The following is a 20,078-nucleotide window of genomic DNA, read 5'->3' on the forward strand; positions in this document are numbered from 1 at the left end:
CATACAGGGACTTGGTCCTGACGAGACTCCTGCAGTCTGCTCAGGGGGGAAGCAGCAGGACCATCATGGTAAATTGATTCTTGAATTTATAACCCGCTTTGCCCATTGAAATAGAATTGTGCGGCTCGGACATTGGTGAAAGGGAGTGTAGTTTAAAAGTTGACCTTGCTTCCTGTGCAACATAAAGGGGAGATCCCCTCTGCTGGTCTCAAAAGCTTCTAGCCACTACTAAACGCGTTACTCAAATGGAGAGCACTTCTGTTTTCGGAACAGAAATGTGGCTGGCACAAAAGAGATATCTCTGTCTACGTTAGAGATACAACCTCCGTTTCTTCTGAAAGAGTTTTCTGCACATCTGTGAAAATTTATCGACATCTAGGTAAATGTAGCTATAAAACTCAGAAGCACCTGTTTTATATAAAAGCCGTGTTCTTTACCTACCTAAAACTAGGCAGCATTATGAAACAAGTCCTTTTTTCCCTGAATTCTGAGATTATTGTTTGTGCTGTGCACCAGCGGTTGCATGCCTAAATGAGATGAAACTCCCCTAGGTTCTTCCTTGTCTCAGGTGAATTAACTGTATGCTCCAGCATCTTTGAAGAGGTAGTTTTTAAATAGGAAGTGCAATTAAATGAAAGATGGAAGAATATGAACAGAAAATGTGCACATGTGAAAAGGTTGACTGTAAATGCTGATACTCTCAAAACAGCTTACCTGGGTTTCTTCAAATGCTAACTTGCGTAATTCATCGAAGATGTTTTGAACAAATTGAAGGACAGATTCCTCAATTACTACTTGTACAAATACCATCAAAGTGGTTTTGCGCCTTTTTTTTTTTTTTTTTTTTGCGTTGGTGCTAGCATTAAGGCAGAGTTAGCAGGATTCGAGCGCCTTCAGTATCAATTTTTGCAAAAAACCACCTCTGTCTTCTCATCTTCCTTTCTGTCTCATTTCTCTTCTGGCACAAGTGTTAGAAAGAGTTAATATATGGCCAGATTGCTAAGATACCTGGGTTCTCCTTTTCTATTTGAGCACTTAATGGTCTATCTTTCCACGTTAATCCCTATCTGGTTTTTGGTAGTGTTTAAAACTATTTTAAAAACCCTCCTTCAAAATCTAATGTCAGTTAATACTTTTCATCTGCTTAGAGATTGCGGCCGTTGAGTCCAGCAGACATCTGTTACGAAGAAACTTTGTCAACCTTACGATATGCTGAAAGGTACGCTTTCATAAGTTTCCCCTTTCTGGTCTTGGTGCACATTGCGGTCAGGTGCTGGGCAAAATGACAGAGGATACCAGTTCAACGGGACTGACAGCTTGGAAGGAAGAAAGGGTGAATCTGTCCATAGGCAGGGGCGGCACATTAAGAGCTTATTCTTTACCCTTATTAACGAACGGCATATGTTTTTACACCTAAGTTGTGCGACAGAGGTAACTCTATTTCCTCAGAATTCCAGGTCTCCCTCATATGTGTGACTTAATTGAGCTTCTTTCCTCCCCTTCCTCTCCCAGGAACACAGCACCTCTAAAACTAAGCTGAGGTTTGGGGTCCCACAGCCCAACCGTGGTTGAAACGTAGAACGTAGAAGTGAAGCCTGCTGCCAGGCATTTGTCGCCTCTGCTTCCCAATCCCAGAGCCCAGCGACAGTACCACACAGAGCTATTCCTTCCTGCCCAGGAGCAGCTTGCTTTCCCGGCCACTTTCCCAGTCCGTCAGCTCCTTCTGGAGGAGAAGGTTCCCTCTCTGCTCCCCTTTGCTCTCCTCCTGCGCTTCCTGGGCCTCAGGACTGAAAACCGCTCTCTTTGCAGTCCTTTCAGTCAGGCTTTTGCTGGGACGCCAGCACTAATGCCTTCTTATTCCCTCTCCCATAAAAAGAGGTCAGGCACTTACACCCCAGTCCGTTATCCCAAAGCGGATGAGGGCTCAGTGACCTTGTAGCCGCAGCAGCCTGGCTGTTCGCAGGTGTCAGGAGCAGAAGGTTTAATGTCTCCAGCAGCAGTTCAGTCCTGCGGAGAGCTGAACTGCTTTCATGTGCCGATATGAACGCAGACCAGCAAACTCCCCACGCCTGAGCCAGCTCCGTGCAGGGGCAGCTGGAGTTGTGCTTTGCCTGCCTCCCTGCTGTACCCACGCTTAGAGTGGGTGAGGTGTGGTTTTGAAGTATCCCATCCCATCTTGCCCCGCATACTAGAGGCAGAGCGGCTATGGCTACATTGCTGCAAGTTAGGGTTAGCTGGAGAAGAGAAGGGCTTTCGTGGGCTGGCAGGGGCAAAACCAAACCAGGCTGTGATTGCTGGTAGCGGTACAAGAGAGGGCATCGGGTGTTTCCACCGAAGGAGCAAAGTGGCTGTGAGACTTTTTCGCTTGTGAAGTTCCAGAGCTACATGGGAAATTTCCGAACAGGGAAAAGAACAAAACAAAACAAACCCCAAAGTCACGTTTGGTTGGAAACGTTGTCGTTTGCTGGGATTGTCTGGGTAACAGCTTCTTTTTTGTCTTTTATGTATTTCCATATTTAAAAGGGCAAAACGGGTGAGGAACAAAGCAGTGGTAAATGCAAGTCCCAGTGAGAAGCTTCTAAGAGAACCAACCGCAGGCTGAAAATAACAAACTGTTGTCCAGACTGGCTGGGCTCGGGAGCACAGGGCGACCAACAGCCGATGGAACACGTACGTATTTCAGCATAAATACAGCTATGAATAGCAAGCAGATTTTGACTTCCCAAAACATTATCAGGAGGCATTTTTGGTAATCTGTAACGCTGAAGAAGTATGGTGGGCATGGAGCTGAGGAGGATTCGCCGGGGTTGGCTCCTGTGCACGCTCTGGGCGCCGTGTTTTGTTGATCACCTTCTGGTTAGAAGAGGACAAGGAAGATGGCAGCTTTCATTTTCAGTTCAGGATGCTGACAGCAGCAACAAACATCTCCGCTGTTCCGCAGCGAGGTGAGTTTGTGTCCCCACGTGCCATACGGTCCCCAGGAGGTTTGGGTTGGAAGGGCTTGCTCTGCAAGAGGCCAGACCGCCTCCCACTGCATGGCTTCCTCGCTGCTGGTCCTCGTCTCTCACGGGGTTTGATATTTTACACGTAGGTACCCTGGTTAAAGCTGTCTTGCTGTTCACAAGAGGTGTGGTTTTTGCTGGCTGAGAACAAATGGCAGATCTGGAGCACGCAGGCGACGTGGGAGTCCCGGCTGGAGGAAGCCCAGAAGGAGTGGGAGCACCAGCACGCTGCAGTGGCTCAGGCGAGTTTCCCAGTAATGGGCATCGTGGCCAGATACCTTAACCTCTGCTCTTCTGCTTCCGATGTTTTCCCCTTCTTGTCATTTTAAGACTCGTTACTCACACGCTTCTCTGCCAGCAATGCCCCGACGAGACCCTCCAGGGGCTTTTCAGCCTGGGTAAACTGGCAATAACGTAGTCCTGGGTTAAGGGTCCACAATATAATAGCAAATCTCGCATGAGTTCAGATAACAGAATATTCTGTCTACTTCTAAGTACCTTACGGTTTCTTGGTTTCATTTTGTAGTTGTGAGAAATCATGACTGAAATAAAAGATGCCAGTGAATGTACCGAGCCATGTCAAAGCAGCTCAGGCTTGGGTCGCTTCAAAGTCCTTGACAGGCAGAACCAGAGGTTTTCACTTTAAAACCAGTCATGAGATGAACACCCTAGAACTTGGGGCAGATGTGTTCTTTGCACTTTCTGAAAGAAAAAACCAAATGCAACAACAAACCAAAACCCCCAAAACCAAACCCCCCAAACCCAACACCCCCTCCCCCCCTTTTAGTTTTGGGCATGTTTCTGAAAGCAACCAAAGTTCACATGACTTAGCCAGAGAGAAGCATCTCAGTAGGAGGCTGTGGCGGTGTGTAAGAGCCAAGGAGTGCATGACGGGCTGCTCTGGGAAAGAAGGGGCCTGGTGGTGACTTGATGAATAAGTCGTTCAAGGCACACCTTCACTGAAAGGCCATACGCTGCTCCCCTCCCAGCTGCTTTTCACGAACCATTTTATTGCTTCAACATGGGTAACTGCCAAACAGAGGAGCTGGGAAATTGGCTCTCTGCATAGAGCGGCGATTGATTGTGGGAAGAGGGCTGGGTTTAATGGGGGGAGCAGAGCTTTACAGGAATCCAGAGCGTTTTGTGGGGGTCTCTTGATTTTTGCATGAAGCCTGCATCACGCGGCAAAGTTGCTGACTTAAACAAAAGTGCTTGATTTCTTCTGGCCTCGAGGTCTGGAGCTTCTGCCAATAGAAGGAAGCGTGGAGTCAGTCTTTCAGCTCTAGTAATTGCTTGCTGATGGTGTTTGGTAAAACTAGGGGAAATTCAGGGGCTGCATTCTGTCGGGAATGCTGAACCCCGTGTAGGGTGTACGGCTAAACGTGGTAGTTCAAGTGCCGCCTTAGGCCCATCGGTCTGGGTGATGGCATCAGTCTTGCCTGGCAGCTGTCACAGGTGTTTGGGCACACAGGGCAGTACCCTGTTCTGCTGAGGACAGCTCCTCATCCACTTGCTGCATCAGCTCGTTTTCCTGCATTGATTTGCCTAGGGTTTGCTTTTTGAAGACGGTGAAATGAACTTAATTGGGCTTCTTATTAGTTCTGTGTCTTCTCCCTAGCAAGCTGTTGGATATAGTTTTAGAGAAGTAATGGTGACAAGCCTTTGCTGGTGTGGTATTTTTTCACCTGTGTGGTGGAGAGAATACTTAAATTGGTAGGAGAGAGTCACGAAAAGCCTGGGCCTGTTGCACGTGTTGCCAATGTTTCTGCGGTTCAGCTTGTCAGGTTGCTGTTTGTCCAAGTACGTTTCAGAGCTAGATACTCAGAAGCCGTCTGGATGTGGTGCTGGGCAGGCTGCTCTAGGTGACCCTGCTTGAGCAGGGGCTTGGAACAGATGGCCTCCAGTGATTCTGGAAGGCCATCTTCTTCCAGAAGAGAACTTCTGGAAGTTCTCTTCCTTGTGATTCTGTGATTCTAGAATTTGTGCTGGGAGGGGCAAGCACCAGGGCGATGGCACACCGGTGTGGTATGCTGGAAACGTCAGCTGCTGTCTCCCTCTCTTAGGAAGGCTGCGCCTGTGTTCTTTACTGAGACACTTGGCACCAATGTCTGTCCAGGTACGCCAAGCAATGTAAAAAGAGCGTAAGTTCAGGAGGGGCTTGAGGAACTTTTGCTAGCTTAGCCACGTTAGACAGGGGCTTCGACTCTTGAATGCAAGTATGGTCGTGTTAGAGAATAACCATAGGAGGTGGCTGGGTAAACTGGCTCCAGTGTCAAACTCTGAGCTGTGTTGGTTTTGTTTGTGTTTTCATTTGAGGGGAAGTCAAATCTATGGTCTTAGCTGTTGGGGGTTGTTGGGATAGAGAGCTGAAATTCTTCCTTCTCCTGGCCTTCTGCTGTAGGTTTGGGCTTGTGGAGCATCCGCACAAACTCTGCAGGAGAATCTGTAGGCTGCACTTGAGTGAAATAAGCCTGGTTGTGGAGTTCCGATACAGACCGTCTCTGTTTCGCTGGTGGCTTTTTAGACTAGAACTTAGGCCTTGGATTAAATGTAGGGTTGTTGCCTAAAGCATCGGGGCGGGGGGGTGTTTCTGCCTAAGTGGGAAAGAAATGACCCTGTGGTACTCACAAAGTCACCTGCTAACTCACTCACTAAATCCTCTTTCGGCAGGAGTAAAATATGGCAAAGCACAAATTCACTGAACCCGACTACTAAGGTGCAGAAAGTGTCTTTTCCGTCCACTGCTCCTCCAGCACTTGTGAGCTGCCTCCTGCTTTTCTGGGGAAAATGTCATTGAACCAGTCGTTAATTATAATTCAGAAAATTCTGTCATTGTCATCTTTACGCGTTATTCAACAAAGTGGATGCTGTTTTTCTCAAAAGAACTTAGTTTTTCTTCCGTTTCTTCTTCTTTGGCTTCGTCCCACTCTTTGTCCTGTTTCCTTGGAAAATGTGACCTGAATCGTGTCGCACACTGTTGTCCGTTCTCTGATCGCCAGGTAGCACTTCCCTGAAATCGCTTTAGCTTCCACATCTGGCTGAATGAAAGAATGACGCCTGTCAGCTGCAGCCTTTCTCAGTGAGACAGTGAGTCTCTACGCGCACGAGGGAGTTAAAAGTTGACTGGCTGTGTCTCGGGTGGTGTCCTTTCTAAAAGGAAAGGGTTCTGCAGCTCTCCTTGCAAACTGCGTGCGTAGTTTCACACGTGTATGAGCTAGCATAACGGCTTACTGCCACCAAATGGAGACGGACGAATTCCCTCTCCTTCTTCCCAGCGCGCTGTCCTGCCTCCTTCCTTGTGCCAACTTTCATGCTTGCTCGTTCTCTCTGCCAGCCAGTTTAACTCTCTAAGCTGGTGGAAAACTAGCTCCTCTTCTGGGTTCGTTTCCCGTCTGCTTAGGCAGTTAACCTGGCTCGTAAAGTGCTCTAAAAAGTGCTCAAGTCAGTGCAAGGTAAGCCACAGGAATACAGCAGTAGAACAAAGGAGCAGATGGAGAGATGGGAGGCGGCAGCAAGGCCTCTCTTCCGGCGGCAGTGAAGGCAACGTGTTTTGTGAAGCCGTATCTTCAGCTGCGACTGAGCGTGTTTTTAGCTTTTTCTTCAGTAAGCCTGTAACATTGTTGGCCTTTGATTTTCCTGGACTACCGTCAGTCAGAACTGACATCGCAGAACTCTGACTTGGCTGTATGTGATTCCACTTGAACATGTAATTTCTCTCTTTTTTTTTTTTTTTTTTTTCCTGGGGATTTTTAATCCAGAAGTCTGTCATCAGTCTATGACTTGTGGCATGTTCCTTTCTTTGGAAACAGTTCATGGTGTTTAGAGGTCATAAGTAGCAAGGGTGAAGAAGAACGGTAATTTTGGCAACTTGTGCGCAGACCACTTTGGTGTCGGATACAGCTGGGAGGTTGGATTCTGGCTTCCTCCTGAACATGGAGTAGGCCTGTGGCATTTTACACTGATCCGTTTTCTACCAGACAGAAGGAGGAATGTGACTGTAGTTGTTGTTTTCAAAGAGAGCAGAAGTGCAGTTAGCGTTGGATATCTCTCTTAAAGGAGAGGCTTCATGCCTTTAACCTGGTTCTATCTAACTATTTTCCCACTGTGTGGATTTGCCAGTAATCCTTGGTTTAACTTAGCAGAATGATGCAAGTCAAACATCCTAATAGCCAGGTCACTGTATATACAGTTCAGGCTTTATTATGGAGTTTATCTTCCTAGTTCCATATTGCCAAGCCAGATGCCTAGGAACAAAATGTTTCAAATGCCCATTGGCATACTGGAGGAAACCTGGGCATGCCTGATGGTGTAGCGTTTTCACGTGCTTTTCTACGCCGTTAATAACTGCAGTGGAATTAAATTTAAAGTTCCATGAACGGTCCGGGCATTGGAGTGCTACATATTTGGTGGTTCTTAGCGGTGGTATGGGCCTGATAAGCACATTTGATGTGTACTGTAGGCAGGAGTACACTGTGTCAAGGTGCGAGCTTTCCACCAGAGAAGAATTCTTTCTGATTTGGTGGGGAGTTTGGGGTGGCGAGTAGTTTGTTTTTACGCTCAACTCTCCCCAGTAGAGTATCTTAAAATTTGATGTGCAATTTGGCCACGCAAAGTTCTGTGCTCTTGGCCTGTCCAGGTAGGCAGTGGCAAAGGCAGGGTGACGCAGGGTGACTCTTGTTCTTCCTCTTCTGAAATTTCTTCCCGTGATAATCTTCTCTGGTCATTCCTCCTTTCTTATTCAGCATCACGGTATTGCTGAAGGCACCTATCAAAACAGTTGGACGTTGAAGGCCTTTGAGAGATGCTATTCACCACCCAAATAGATCTGTATTTGTATTTGGTATTATGGGTTACTCATAAACCATATTGATTAAATCATTACAATTAAACTGAGCCAGAAGGCTGGTCAAACTGTGGGGCTTTTTACTCTCTGGAGCCCCTGGATGCAGTGCAAAAGTTCATCCGGCTGTCACTGTGGAAGGATGGCAAGTACCAAAAAGCAAACGCGAGAAAAGTGCTGCAAATGAGTTGTCCCACTTGGAACTTGACCTGTGCTAGTTGTGAATGCTGGCAGGGCAGTCAGGCTGGCTGGCTGCAGCAGCACCCTGCGATACTGGCTTTGCCATCGGCAACCTTTTTTTCCGAGGGTTGACTTGCGCTTAGTGCGGGACCCTGGCTCACACTGCCTGTGTTTCACGCGCTCGTTGTTTTCATGCTGGCAGAAGATACTGGAACGTGTTCTCAGGTAGAGTGCTTGTGGCCTGAAATATAGTAGATTCCAGTGCCCAGGCTTTAGAGCATAACCTTTCTCCACAGCAGTACAATTTGTGTAAATGGTATTATTTATAAGCGTTTCCCTTGAATAACTTTGTGTTGCTCCCAGAGTCTGGTCTTCAGAACTAGCTGTAACCTCCTATGCCGTAAGGAAAATAGGTTATTAGTGCACGCTGCAAGGAGCAACCATAAAACTTTGTTTGCGGGAGAACGTGTGTGCTACAGTTAATGCAGTGGGCTTTGTGTGCCCATTGAAGTGGCTGGCTGTACTGGTTTGTGGCATAGGGTAAGGGTTCTGTTTGATGCCCGAATTGGTCGGCACGTGTAACGCCCAGGAACAGCGAGCTACGTAGAATATCTTCCTTCTGAGACTCCATGGAGAAAGCAGTGCTATTTGAAGAGATGCTTGAACCTGTCTTGTCTTCCGGAGGCTTTTTCGATAACCCATAGAACTTGCAAGACGTAGTGAGCTAAAGTAGTTTGTATTTCCACGTGTGTGGCATATCTCTTCTTTAGCCTCCTATTCAATCTTGTAAGTCACCTGAGCTTTTAAGTGTGTGTGTCCCCCCCAAATCTGTCTTGACATGGTGAAATGTGAACTGTCTGTGGAGCACCGATAGAGGTGTGGAAACTGAAAGGCCTCGAAGTTTTTGTAAAATACTGCAGAGATGTGATAAGGACTGGCAATAGGAAGGAAAGGACTGGAATAAGGAATATGGGGATTTAAGTGTAGAAAAGAATCCGTGTTTTAAGGTGCTGTGTTACGTTCAGGTGATAAGTGTACGGAAAACTACTTTCCAGCTGATGAGCTATGAAAGTCTGTATTGCTTGTGATGTGGAAACATCAACAGTACATTATCTGGAAGAGTTTGAGAGTGAAAGTAGTAAAGGACTTAGTATTCCTTAAAGTTCAAAATAAACACACAAGAAGTGAACAAGACACAAATGATGCCTGAAATCTACTAGAAGACAATTGGCAATAAATAATGAAGTACAAAATCAAGAGCAAGGACAAATGGAAACTCATACCTCTTACTGCAGCGCTAATTGAAATACGCTTTTTCTCGGACCGCATCTTACTACAGACTTACATATCTGAGTAGACTTGAACTCGGTGTATTGGTTTTTTTCCTGTTATTGACCTTATCAATACCCCTGTGTCACTTTTTGTTGGTGATCTCATAGGCATTAGAAAAGTAAAAGCATTGTCCTTTTGCTCTGCTGTGAGATCAAAAACTGTCCTGAGTGCCATTTTTTGAAGGAAAAGAGCTACAGGAGCTGTATAGGGATTATTTGCGGCATACTGATGAAACTTCTGTCAATCTCAGAAAGCAAATCTCAGTTATGGCTGACATGAGTCTATTTTTGCATTTTTTTCTTTATTTACAGTGAAGAATGCAACACCTATCTGCTCAGGTAACGAGCAGTCTGCTGCAATTTCCAGAGGTGACTACTCAGGCACTTGGGGAAGATGAGATAACCCTAGGTTCTGTGCTGCGCGGGAAGTTTTCTGGAGGTGAGCATTCTGCTTTAAATTTGGTCTCGGTCTGAAGTTCTTGTTGCCTGGAGGTTACCTGAAGCACAGGGTCACAGTATCGACTGTGTCAGGCTGGTGCTGTTAAGATGCATCAGGTTTCGAGAGAACAGCAAGGAAGGAAGTTTTAACTATTAAAAATGCTAATGTTAAAACTTTACAACTAGTAGAGTTAAACTTTGAAATTACAGCAACCTTCACCAGTCTTGTGCTATTCAAATAATTTACTTAAGCATGCTGAGTCAGCAGGCCTTCCTCAATGTCGTGGTCACTCAATTTTTAATTAAATAAAAGACAGTTTTCAAAAAAGTAATAGTGTTGTTTGGGCCCTGTTTATTTGTACCAGCTCAAGCTCTATGACCATCGTAACACCACATGCTGAACTAGTTCTTCTACAACGTTACAGAGGCACCCCCCCGTTACAGAGGCACCCCCCCGTTACAGAGGCTTTGTCTTTTCCTAGTGTGAATACAAACAGCAAAGGAAGAGGATAACACTGTTAAGCGCTGCAGCCATATTTCCAACGTATTTAACAGGGTGCAGATGAGTACCCAGGGAGAGCTGCTGAAAGTGGCTAAGCAGATTAGGTAGTTGACTTTCTAGGCGATCCACAAGTAGAGCTAGCTGGGTACCTGTCTGGTTGTCTAGGCTTCTGTTAGACCAGGTGGAATCCATCTACCTGACTGAAAGTGCAGTAATTGAGTTAATACTTCCTCCGAGTTTGTTCAGTGAAAGAAAATGTGTTAAATTCTTTCTGTCATCAGCCCATGTAAAAGATTAGATTTACTCATGCAGTGCCCATTTTACAATAATTTCTTGCTGCCATCCAAATCCCTGCCCCAAGCAGGCGTGTGTCAAGTAAAATTAATAAACTAGAAATGAATTGGTTTAGATTTGTTATCTTTGAAGTATGCTTTAAGACTCGTATTCCCGTATGTATTTAGACGATTTCTAGCCAAAACAAGCCGAATATGGGATGAAGACTCTAGATCAATATGTTGTCATCTTCATCCCGAACAGTCAAAATCCTTCAGTGCGGGAATGACAAGTAGAAGTGCAAAATAATGAGGTTGTTAACATTAAGAGGTAGTGCTGGCGGATCTCCATGGGTGATTTTAAATAATTGACCACAACTAGGGAAGTCGGTCTTCCCTTTGGGGTACTTTAATTGAAGGAAAGGGGCAGTGGCTGCAATTTTTCCGTTGTTTGCAATCTTGTGTTGGAAATTTGCTTTAGTTAGCTTTCTTTTCTCTTACAGGGAGAAGTGGCTTGGCATGGTTGGCGTGTGGTCCTCAACTGGAGGTAGTGAACTATGTGACGGGAGAGCGGCGCTCTGCTTACCGTTTCCGTGGAGTAAAGAAAAAGCCTCCCACCATTCGTGTGGTGAAGGATTTTTCCTGGCAGAAGAGAACGGGACTGCTGGTTGGGTTGGAAGAAGCAGAGGGAAGTGTTCTCTGTCTGTACGACCTTGGAATATCGAGAGTGGTTAAAGCAGTTGTTCTCCCAGGAAGGGTACGTACAGTTTAATCGGAGGAACGAAGCTTTTGCATTGTCAGGTGCTGCGTAATCCTGTTTCAGGAGAAGCTTTGGAGCGTCTCTTTGCAGGCAGTATTTCTTCTATCTTGCATTAGTGCAGACTGTCACTTCAGAGTATCCAGTCGAGAGAGCCTTGGTGTGGTGCGAACTCTTGGGCTTAACGGTACCATAATCTTTTGAGCTTACTGATGGTAAAACAAGTTTTCTGGGTTTATGGTAGAGCACATAGTTACCTAATTCTCCACTGCCACAAAAAGGCATTGAGAACTATCTTTTTTTGGCCAGAGTGAAAAAGAAAAAAACCAAAACCCCCTGTTCCCAGTGTTTGTAACATACATTTCCTAAATGCTTGATTTCTATATATGATAGAAATAGTGTCTTTAAAATATCTGAAACTTCCATAGTTGTGCTGTAAATGACTTAGACACATTCCCCAGAATCTCGGACTAGCAAGCAGGTGGCTTTAGAGCAGAACAGATTTTTATGTTGACTTAGGATAGGAAAGAAGAGCCGTTAGGGAGTTACTGATGGACTGTCGAAAGATTGACTTTCAGCTTGCCGTCCTTGAATCTCTGCTTATTGAATATTGTGTTTGTGTAGATGGGAGAGGCTGGTGGAATGTTACTCCTTTTTTTCTGTCTTCTATAACCCAGGAAGTCCAATGATGTAATGTCCCCTAGTCTCATTATCTGAATGTAAACAAGGATCAGTGCAAGTTAATAGAACATCAAGATTCACTATATTGTTTTTTTCTTGATATAACTGGAAACAATGCTTTGGTTTTAAGTCTTATGGTCCTCTGTAGTTACTTTCTTGTTTCTGATGTGCTAATTCTGGCTTCACTTTTGAATGATTTCTGTTTAGCTTGTCAAAGAGCTTAAATGCTAGCTTGCAGTTTTCCTGTAGGTAACTGCTATAGAACCCATAACTAATCACGGAGGACCCAGCGTGAGCACTCGGCACCTACATCAGAGTCTGCGATGGTTCTTTGGAGTGGCAGCAGTGGCTACAGATGTTGGTCATCTACTTCTGGTAGACCTTTGTTTGGATTTCTCTTGCAATCAGAATGAAACACAAGCCTCGGGTAAGCCTGCAGTTTTTAAACTTGAATTTGAGAGTGAGAAAACTTGTGTATAAACAATATGCATCCCACTTGGAAGACACTAGTGTGCAGGCATTTCTGACTGCTGATTACAGGTGGCGGTTTGACTTGGTGTAGTCCTGACCTGCTTAAAAACGGGAGTGACTTAATACTCCTTCTAATGTGATAAATGCCCCCCTGCCACCAAGATCCGTATGTCACTATGATGCTTGCCGGTGAGGTGTAGGAATTTTACCACGTTTTGTCAATGCAGCTGCCTGAGAGGAAGTGGTGTCAGAGGCGCCCTATTTCTTGGGAATGTTCTTCTGCTTCTGTGAATTGACTTGGGGCAAATTTTAGGCTTGCTTGTTAAAATGAATCCGACTTGTCAAAAATCGTGCCTTTGGATGACGGGATTCTCTAATTTGCATATTCGGATTGCATGCGCTGTTTTGGCTATTACAAGAGTGGCTTCAGGAGTTGGTGTCGCTTCAGACAGCTTCATCATGAGGCCCAAACGCGTGATTATTATAGAGTCCAGGAAGAATTTGTCTACGAAGGTTACGCTTTTACCTGGTTTTATAATACGATTGAGAATACCTGTCCGATCAGAGAGTTCCTCTGTTCTTTGGAAACATGCAAAAGAAAGCGTTGCATAAATGGGTATTTTGCCCGGGGCGGTAGAATTGGATGAGATGTGTTGTCACATCAGTGTTCAAAATGCAGCCTAAATGGCCTAACACATTAATTCATGGCGTGGTTTTGTGTGTGTAGGTCTAGAAGTTGCCACTAGAATTCCTGCTGAAGTTCCACAAAGAAGAGAAGCTGTGACCAGAGAAGGGAGACATCTCTGCTTTCAACTACAAAATTCTTCAGGAACAGCAATATCAACCCTGTACTACATAAGCAGAAGCAATCAGCTCGTTGTGGGTTTTTCAGATGGCTGCCTGTCACTGTGGAATATGAAAACTTTGAAGAGGGAGTAAGTAGGCCTTTACACCTGGCCATGCCTGGAGGTGCAGGGGTCTCAATTGTTTGCTTACGGAAGCATGTTCACGAAAGAGAACATTTTAGGGACTGAAATTTTGGGTATAATCTTGGAATGTTTAGAAATCCTCTTCTGAAATGACTATGAAAAGTCAAACATGGATTAAGTGGACCGCCTTCTCCCCAGTGGGCTGGGATTGTTTTCCTTCTTGTGCCTGTGGCTCGAGGGATTGTGGAAAGCATGCTTCTTTGGGTTACGTCAAGCAGTTTAGGATGCGGTAGAGCTCATTTTTCTAAGACGCTTTGTCCGATCAGTAGTGTTCAGGGAAGCCAGGAAATGTGTGTATTTTGATGAACCAGGTTTTAGGAATGATTTTGCAGAACCAGTTACTGCAATTAGGGCATACATTGTGAAGCTTAAGTATGTTAATAATGTGGGTTTGGTGGTAATATTCTTTAAAGTGTCCAGGATGAAACTAGTGAGACACGAAATATCAATAGCTGATCTGTGCCTGACAAGATATTCTTTCCTACATGTCAGCCTTGTCCAAACTAGGAGGCAACATTGTGTGTGAATGAAAATTTGCTTGGAACACGATGAGGATAAGGGGCATGTAAATCTATAAGCAATAGAAAAATTAAGAGACGATTTTATATCTGCCAAAGAGCAATCGCACGTGAAATATGTGACCAAATTCAGATAGGGATTGGCTTAAGCAAACGTGCAGTGACTCACCAGAAACTGTTGGATGCATAAATAGACAGTGGAGGACTAATTGGGTGGCAAGAATAGATTGTGAAGACACACGTAAGGTTCAGAAGTCTGGAGGAAAAATGCTTTACGTAGCATCCGAGTGAAGAAATGAGAAAGTACTTGTGTTTGGCACTGTCCTAGATTTGTTCAGAAGATAGGCTGCATTTTAAGTTCAATATTGAAGTCGGCCGGAACAGGAGGAACAGTCTTTTGCCTGGCAGCTGAAGTAATCATTTATGTTCTTCCTCCCTAGGCAGAGGAGGATATAAACCCAGGTTATTGCACTTGATGGACAGTAATTTCCTCAGCTCTTGACTGTTGCATAAAAAGCAGTCGCTTCCCTGACTCACTTGTCTGAGATGGAAGTGTGACCTTCTGTACTTTGAGGATAAGCATGGAAGGATAAGCTCTTTTCTCAGAAGATGCTTCTACCCTTCCACAAACAGTTAGGGCCCATCGTAGGCTCACAGGGGTTTTATTTCCTACCTTTTCCCCTTTTCCTTTTTCTTTTTTTCATTTTTTTTCTTTCTTCTTCCCCCCCCCCCCCCCGCCCCCCCCAAACACGTAGGCACCACTCTCAGCTTGAAGGAGGAAGGATTCCTGTCTATGCTGTTACTTTTCAGGAGCCTGAGAATGATCCTCGCCATTGTTGCTACTTGTGGGCTGTTCAGTCTACACAAGAAAGGTGAATAAAAAGTTACGATAAGCCACGGAATGCATTTAAATTTTTTTGTATCTTTGTTCACATACAGTTGATACATGTATATTTGTTTTGTTTATGTAGCTGTGCAGGAATTCTCTCAGGTATGGAAGGTGTTAAGCTTACAATGCAATTTTTACAGGATTTAACAGATGTGAAGAGGGACCTACTAGTGCCTACCTTCTGAAAGAAGGCAGAGCAACAGTGGCTATATTTTTGTGCTTGCATTCTGAAACGATTTCCTTTGTTTCTTGAGGACTGCTTCACGATTTGTTTGGTACTCGCACCATGGGATTAAAATACCATTACAAGTAGTTGGGGCTGCAGATCCCGAGCGCTAAACGTGCCAATGTGACAGCCGGCTGCCCCTAAAGGAGGGAGGTGACAGTATTGCGGATTATCTTGTGCCAACTTGCGCGGTCTTTGGAGCCTTTGTGAGCCAGGTCAGCTCACCTGGCAGAGACCGATCACTGTTCAGCAGCAAAGTCAATGGTTTCCTGCTGGGCTAATGACCCAAATCCGTATGTGGAAGGGTGCAGTGTGTGTATGCAAGAGAGGGGCTGGAACTTTGGTGGGAAGGGAAGGGAAGGGAAGGGAAGGGAAGGGAAGGGAAGGGAAGGGAAGGGAAGGGAAGGGAAGGGAAGGGAAGGGAAGGGAAGGGAAGGGAAGGGAAGGGAAGGGAAGGGAAGGGAAGGGAAGGGAAGGGAAGGGGAGAAAGATCTCTCTCTTTCAGCATCAGCAAGCTATTTAATCAGCTCAGCTGTTCACAGAGTGGCAGTCTTCTTAAGTTTGACTTTAAAGCAGCAATTTGTAGTCCATACAACATATTAAAGCTTTCAGATTGTATGGTTAGCATTTGCCCCTGAAGCTGTTAGTGTCCAAATGTCCTCCTTGGTGTTATAGCGGCTACACATGACCAGTTATCTGATGGTTTGGGAAGTGGTGTTTTTCTTTTCAGCAAGAAAACACCAGTCTAGATCTAATAAAATGATAACAAGGCCTCTGAAGCAGCTTTGTAATCAAATGTCATAATTTCTACCTTTTTCAGTGAAGGTGACGTTGTGAGTTTACGTCTGTTGCAGTTAGCATTTGGTGACAGAAAACGCTTGGCCCCAGGACAAGTCATGTATGAGGTAAGGCGTGCATGTATGTGAAAAGATGAAAATAGTGATTTTGTCTATGTGAGTATCAGTTAAGTTGTCAGGGGTGATTTTTACCATCAAAATTCAGCGGTGACTGAAAACCCAATCTTTTGCTGAGTCTTCTTGGGCATGTTTTATACTGCTGCATCTCTTGTAGTGCTCTAAGCACTTGGGCAGGTCGACTGGAGAAAGATGCTTTAATCGTTCTCCAGTTTCACATTTGAACTTCTGCTTTGCTTTATCCTCTTGTAAAAGTTATTTGTAGCTACAGTCTTAGCAGTGGCAAAGACAATACCTTGTACTGTGTGCTGCTTTGGAAGAAAACCCAGACGTCGATAGCCATTCCTCACGTGGCTACTTTGTTCTGTCTCAAGGCTTTAATGTTAAAATGGGGGACCTTTTACTATTTGGCAATGCTTTGTCTCGGTCATCTTATTTTCCTGAATAAGGTGTGACGAGTGTCAGATTTCACCTCAGAGGGTTGAAATGTTTCAGCAGCTTTGAAAAATGGGTCTACTAAAAACTCCAGTTTTAAAAAAAGCACACAAAGTGATTAAATTATGTGGTTTGCGTTTGTGACCTGAGAAGGCTGTGGTGTCGTTAGTGTAAGACTTTTAACCCTCTACAGACGGTGCAACCAGTAATACATTCACAGGCTTCTAAGAGGTGTCAGGCACCAGTTTCTGGCTTTGAGATATTTTACTCCCCTGCTGTTCCTGCGTTCCTGTGATGAGCGTTGTGCAAGGTTGAAACAGGAACCAATCTCACAAGGTAGTTGAAGAGAGAACTAAACAGCTGGACCTCTGGGGGGAAAAGTCAGGTTCTTCAGCTAGCTTCCAGATGAGCCACTTAACACATGTAGCTTCATACCAAGTCTTGCTAACACCTACTGCCAAACCCCGCCCCAAACAACTCTCCCCCCCCCCCCCCGGAAAAAAAACATAAAAGAAGCATTAGTACAGGATCTGTGTTCTACAGAGGACACTTGGAGTGTTGGAATACTTCCCTGTAGTCACAGGTTGGTCAGTACTACGTGACTGTCTGCCTGCGTGACTGGCTGAGTCAAGTTTCTTGTCCGTCTTCCGTGGCAGAAAATTTCAGAGTTGTTCCCAGTTGCCAGGCCAAATTTGAGTAAAGGAGGAGGAATCTCCTGTTGACCCTTGTTCGTTGAAGAGGATGCACAGAAGCTTGAAAGAAAGCTTGAAATCTAGTGCATCCAGGCACGGTCGTGGAGCGCACCTTTACGTTTGTCCTACGTGATGCTTGCAGGTGGATAGAGTATACAGCCTCCACTTCCACATCAGAGTCTGACAAGTGCATCTCATTTGAAAACTGTCTTCAGATTTTACGGGTCAATAAAGTCATTATTTAACATCTTCCATGCAGTGGAGTTCCTTAACTTAGATTTGCTTGCCCCAGTGGAGAGCTTAAAATACACTGTTTTGCTTCAGAAGTTGTCTTAGGCAGGAATGGTTTGATATCTTTTTTCCCTTCCCCTCAGCCCTAACTTTGGGAGGGACTGGCTCTTCCTAGATGAATAAAAGTTGAAATTTCTAGCGGTTAAAATTCATCTCTAAGAGGGTGATGGAGTTGTAGTACTTTATCCGACGAAAGGGTCTTTTGGCATGGTGGACCTGTTCAGGACATCTTTTATGATAAACTGTGTTTGGTGATTATTCCTTCTGCAATAAAAATGGGATTCTTTGCTTAGGCTTCATGCTAGTTTTTCGAAGAGATGGTTTAGATTTTTCCTATCTACTCTGCACATGTCTGTTATTTCCAAAGTTACTTGATAAAGTAGAAGGAACTGTGCATACTTCAGAGCAAATTTTAGCTAGGGAAATGCTAAATTTTGAAAGTGTGCAAAGCCCGTTACTATTTGACGCTTCATTCTCTTGCATGTCAGGTGTAGTTTCTATTTGCCATCAGAAATAAGCTCATGGGAAATATACAGTACAATAGGCATATTATATTATACATATCCACATTCTTTCGTATTTAGCTGTAATGTATGTTTTTATCTCAAAATGACCTTTTCTCTCTCCTTTTATTTTTTCCCCAGGGTCTGGAATACTGTGTCGAAAGATACAGTTTAGGTCTCACAGGTGGAGTCTTTCCCTTGAGCGGGCGGGCCAGCGATATTAAATTACTTAGCTGTCAGACTGTAGAAAAACTTCCCAAATGTGTCGACGGAGAGGATAGCGTTAATGCAGGTTTGTTCTAATGTCCCTGTTTGGTTATTCTAAAATAAGTAGTTTTGGAATCTAAGCAATGAATGCTGTTCTGTACCCCAGTCTGTGAGTCTTGAATACCTTTACAGACTAGCTTGTTGGGCTTATTTAAAATGGGTGCTTAAGTTATATGGGACTTCTTCAAAGGAAAAAATAAGTTGTATTTTATGCTTGCTGACATGCTATAGCAATGTATGGTGGAGTCACCTGCATGATGCTTGCCAGTCGTTTTATTCCTCCAGCTGTCATCTTTGAACAATAAGATGATGCTCCCCATTGCTTAGGAGTGTTACCTGAATTTTTCTTTCCCTGTTCCAACCTATGTCTGCATCTGCATCCAGCTGGTGGCCGGTCACAAGTGGTGTTCCCCAGGGCTGGGTATTGGGGCCAGTTCTGTTTAATATCTCTGTCAATGATCTGGACGAGGGGATTGAGTGCACCCTCAGTAAGTTTGCAGATGACACCAAGTTGGGTGGGAGTGTTGATCTGCTTGAGGGTCTACAGAGGCTCTGTGGAGGGATCTGGACAGGCTGGCTCAATGGGCCAAGGCCAACTGTATGAGGTTCATCAAGGCTAAGTGCCAGGTCCTGCTCTTGGGTCACAAGAACCCCATGCAACACTACAGGCTTGGGAAGGAGTGGCTGGAAAGCTGCCTGGCTTTGGGCCCCTCGCTACAAGAAAGACATTGAGGTGCTGGAGTGCATCCAAAGAAGGGCAACAGAGCTGGTGAAGGGTCTGGAGAACAAGTCTTACGGGGGGCAGCTGAGGCAACTGGGGTTGTTTAGCCTGGAGAAGAGGAGGCTGAGGGGAGACCTTACCGCTCCCTACGAGTACCTGAAAGGAGGTTGTAGCGAGGTGTAGTGTTGGTCTCTTCTCCCAGGTAGCAAGTGATAGGACGAGAGGAAATGGCCTCAAGTTGCGCCTGGGGAGGTTCAGGTTGGATATTAGGAAAAATTTCTTCACTGACTGGGTTACGAAGCATTGGAACAGGCTGCCCGGGGGTGAGTCGCCATCCCTGGAGGTATGTAAAAGACAGGGAGACGTGGCGCTTAGGGACGTGGTTTGGTGGCGGACTTGGCAGTTGGGTTTAGGGTTGGGCTCAATGAGCATAAAGGTCTTTTCCAACCTAAGCAACTCTATGATTCTATGATCTGCCTGTCCATTTCTTCCTCTCTAAATCTAATAGGTTCCTACACCTGCAAGTTCTTAAAGCAATAGCTTTCCTTGTCCATATGCACAGTTAAAACTCCTACGACGTCTTTCATTATCTTGCAATAATTAAATGTCCATCTCTGGGTTTACAACTTCTCTTATGCTCTGACCATATTTTTGAGCCCGCTGCAGTGATAACTTTCATGGCCCTTTGTTTTGACTGCATTATTCACCTTCCCTCTCTTCTTACTGGCCTTTACTGATGTATGATGTTTACAAAGAAGACACTTGCATGATCTATCTAGGCTACTTCTGTTTATCATCTTTGACTTAGTCCTGAAGCGGCAACTTGCATCTCTTTTGTGATGCCACCCTCTGTCAACAGTGTGTCCAAATCTAACAAAAACCCCTTTGGATTTTCTCCACTCGTGTCACGTTTCTGAGGAGAGTGCCTCCTAAAAGCTTGTTAAAAACAAACACACACCACCACTCCACCACACCCGACAAAAAAAAACCCAAACCAAAATAAGAACAACAAAGCCCCTTTCTGTCTCCTTTTTATGAAGCATGAGGCATGGAGAAATACCTGTAATTTCTCTGATGGTTTCTAATTAGCTCTTATTCAGAATCTGTTCAAGTGAAGTTCTAGGCACACAGGAGCTGCTGTTGGATGTGGGTTGAGGCT

General features: G+C 44.9%; 1 protein-coding gene across 1 annotated transcript in view; it reads left to right on the forward strand.

The window, feature by feature from the left end:
* The first annotated feature begins 9,671 nt into the window (after positions 1–9,671).
* LOC126051806 (protein ELYS-like) overlaps positions 9,672–20,078 on the forward strand; it is a 44,667-nt gene continuing 34,260 nt past the window's right edge. Inside the window, exons 1-7 of the mRNA XM_049831497.1 lie at positions 9,672–9,792; positions 11,069–11,322; positions 12,253–12,430; positions 13,202–13,409; positions 14,737–14,853; positions 15,917–16,001; positions 18,073–18,223. Coding sequence (XP_049687454.1) covers positions 9,672–9,792; positions 11,069–11,322; positions 12,253–12,430; positions 13,202–13,409; positions 14,737–14,853; positions 15,917–16,001; positions 18,073–18,223 — 1,114 coding nt within the window. The remainder of the gene's footprint in view (positions 9,793–11,068; positions 11,323–12,252; positions 12,431–13,201; positions 13,410–14,736; positions 14,854–15,916; positions 16,002–18,072; positions 18,224–20,078) is intronic.

This window comes from Accipiter gentilis, chromosome 28 (genome assembly GCF_929443795.1).
Source record: "Accipiter gentilis chromosome 28, bAccGen1.1, whole genome shotgun sequence".
Taxonomy (NCBI): Eukaryota; Metazoa; Chordata; class Aves; order Accipitriformes; family Accipitridae; genus Astur; species Astur gentilis.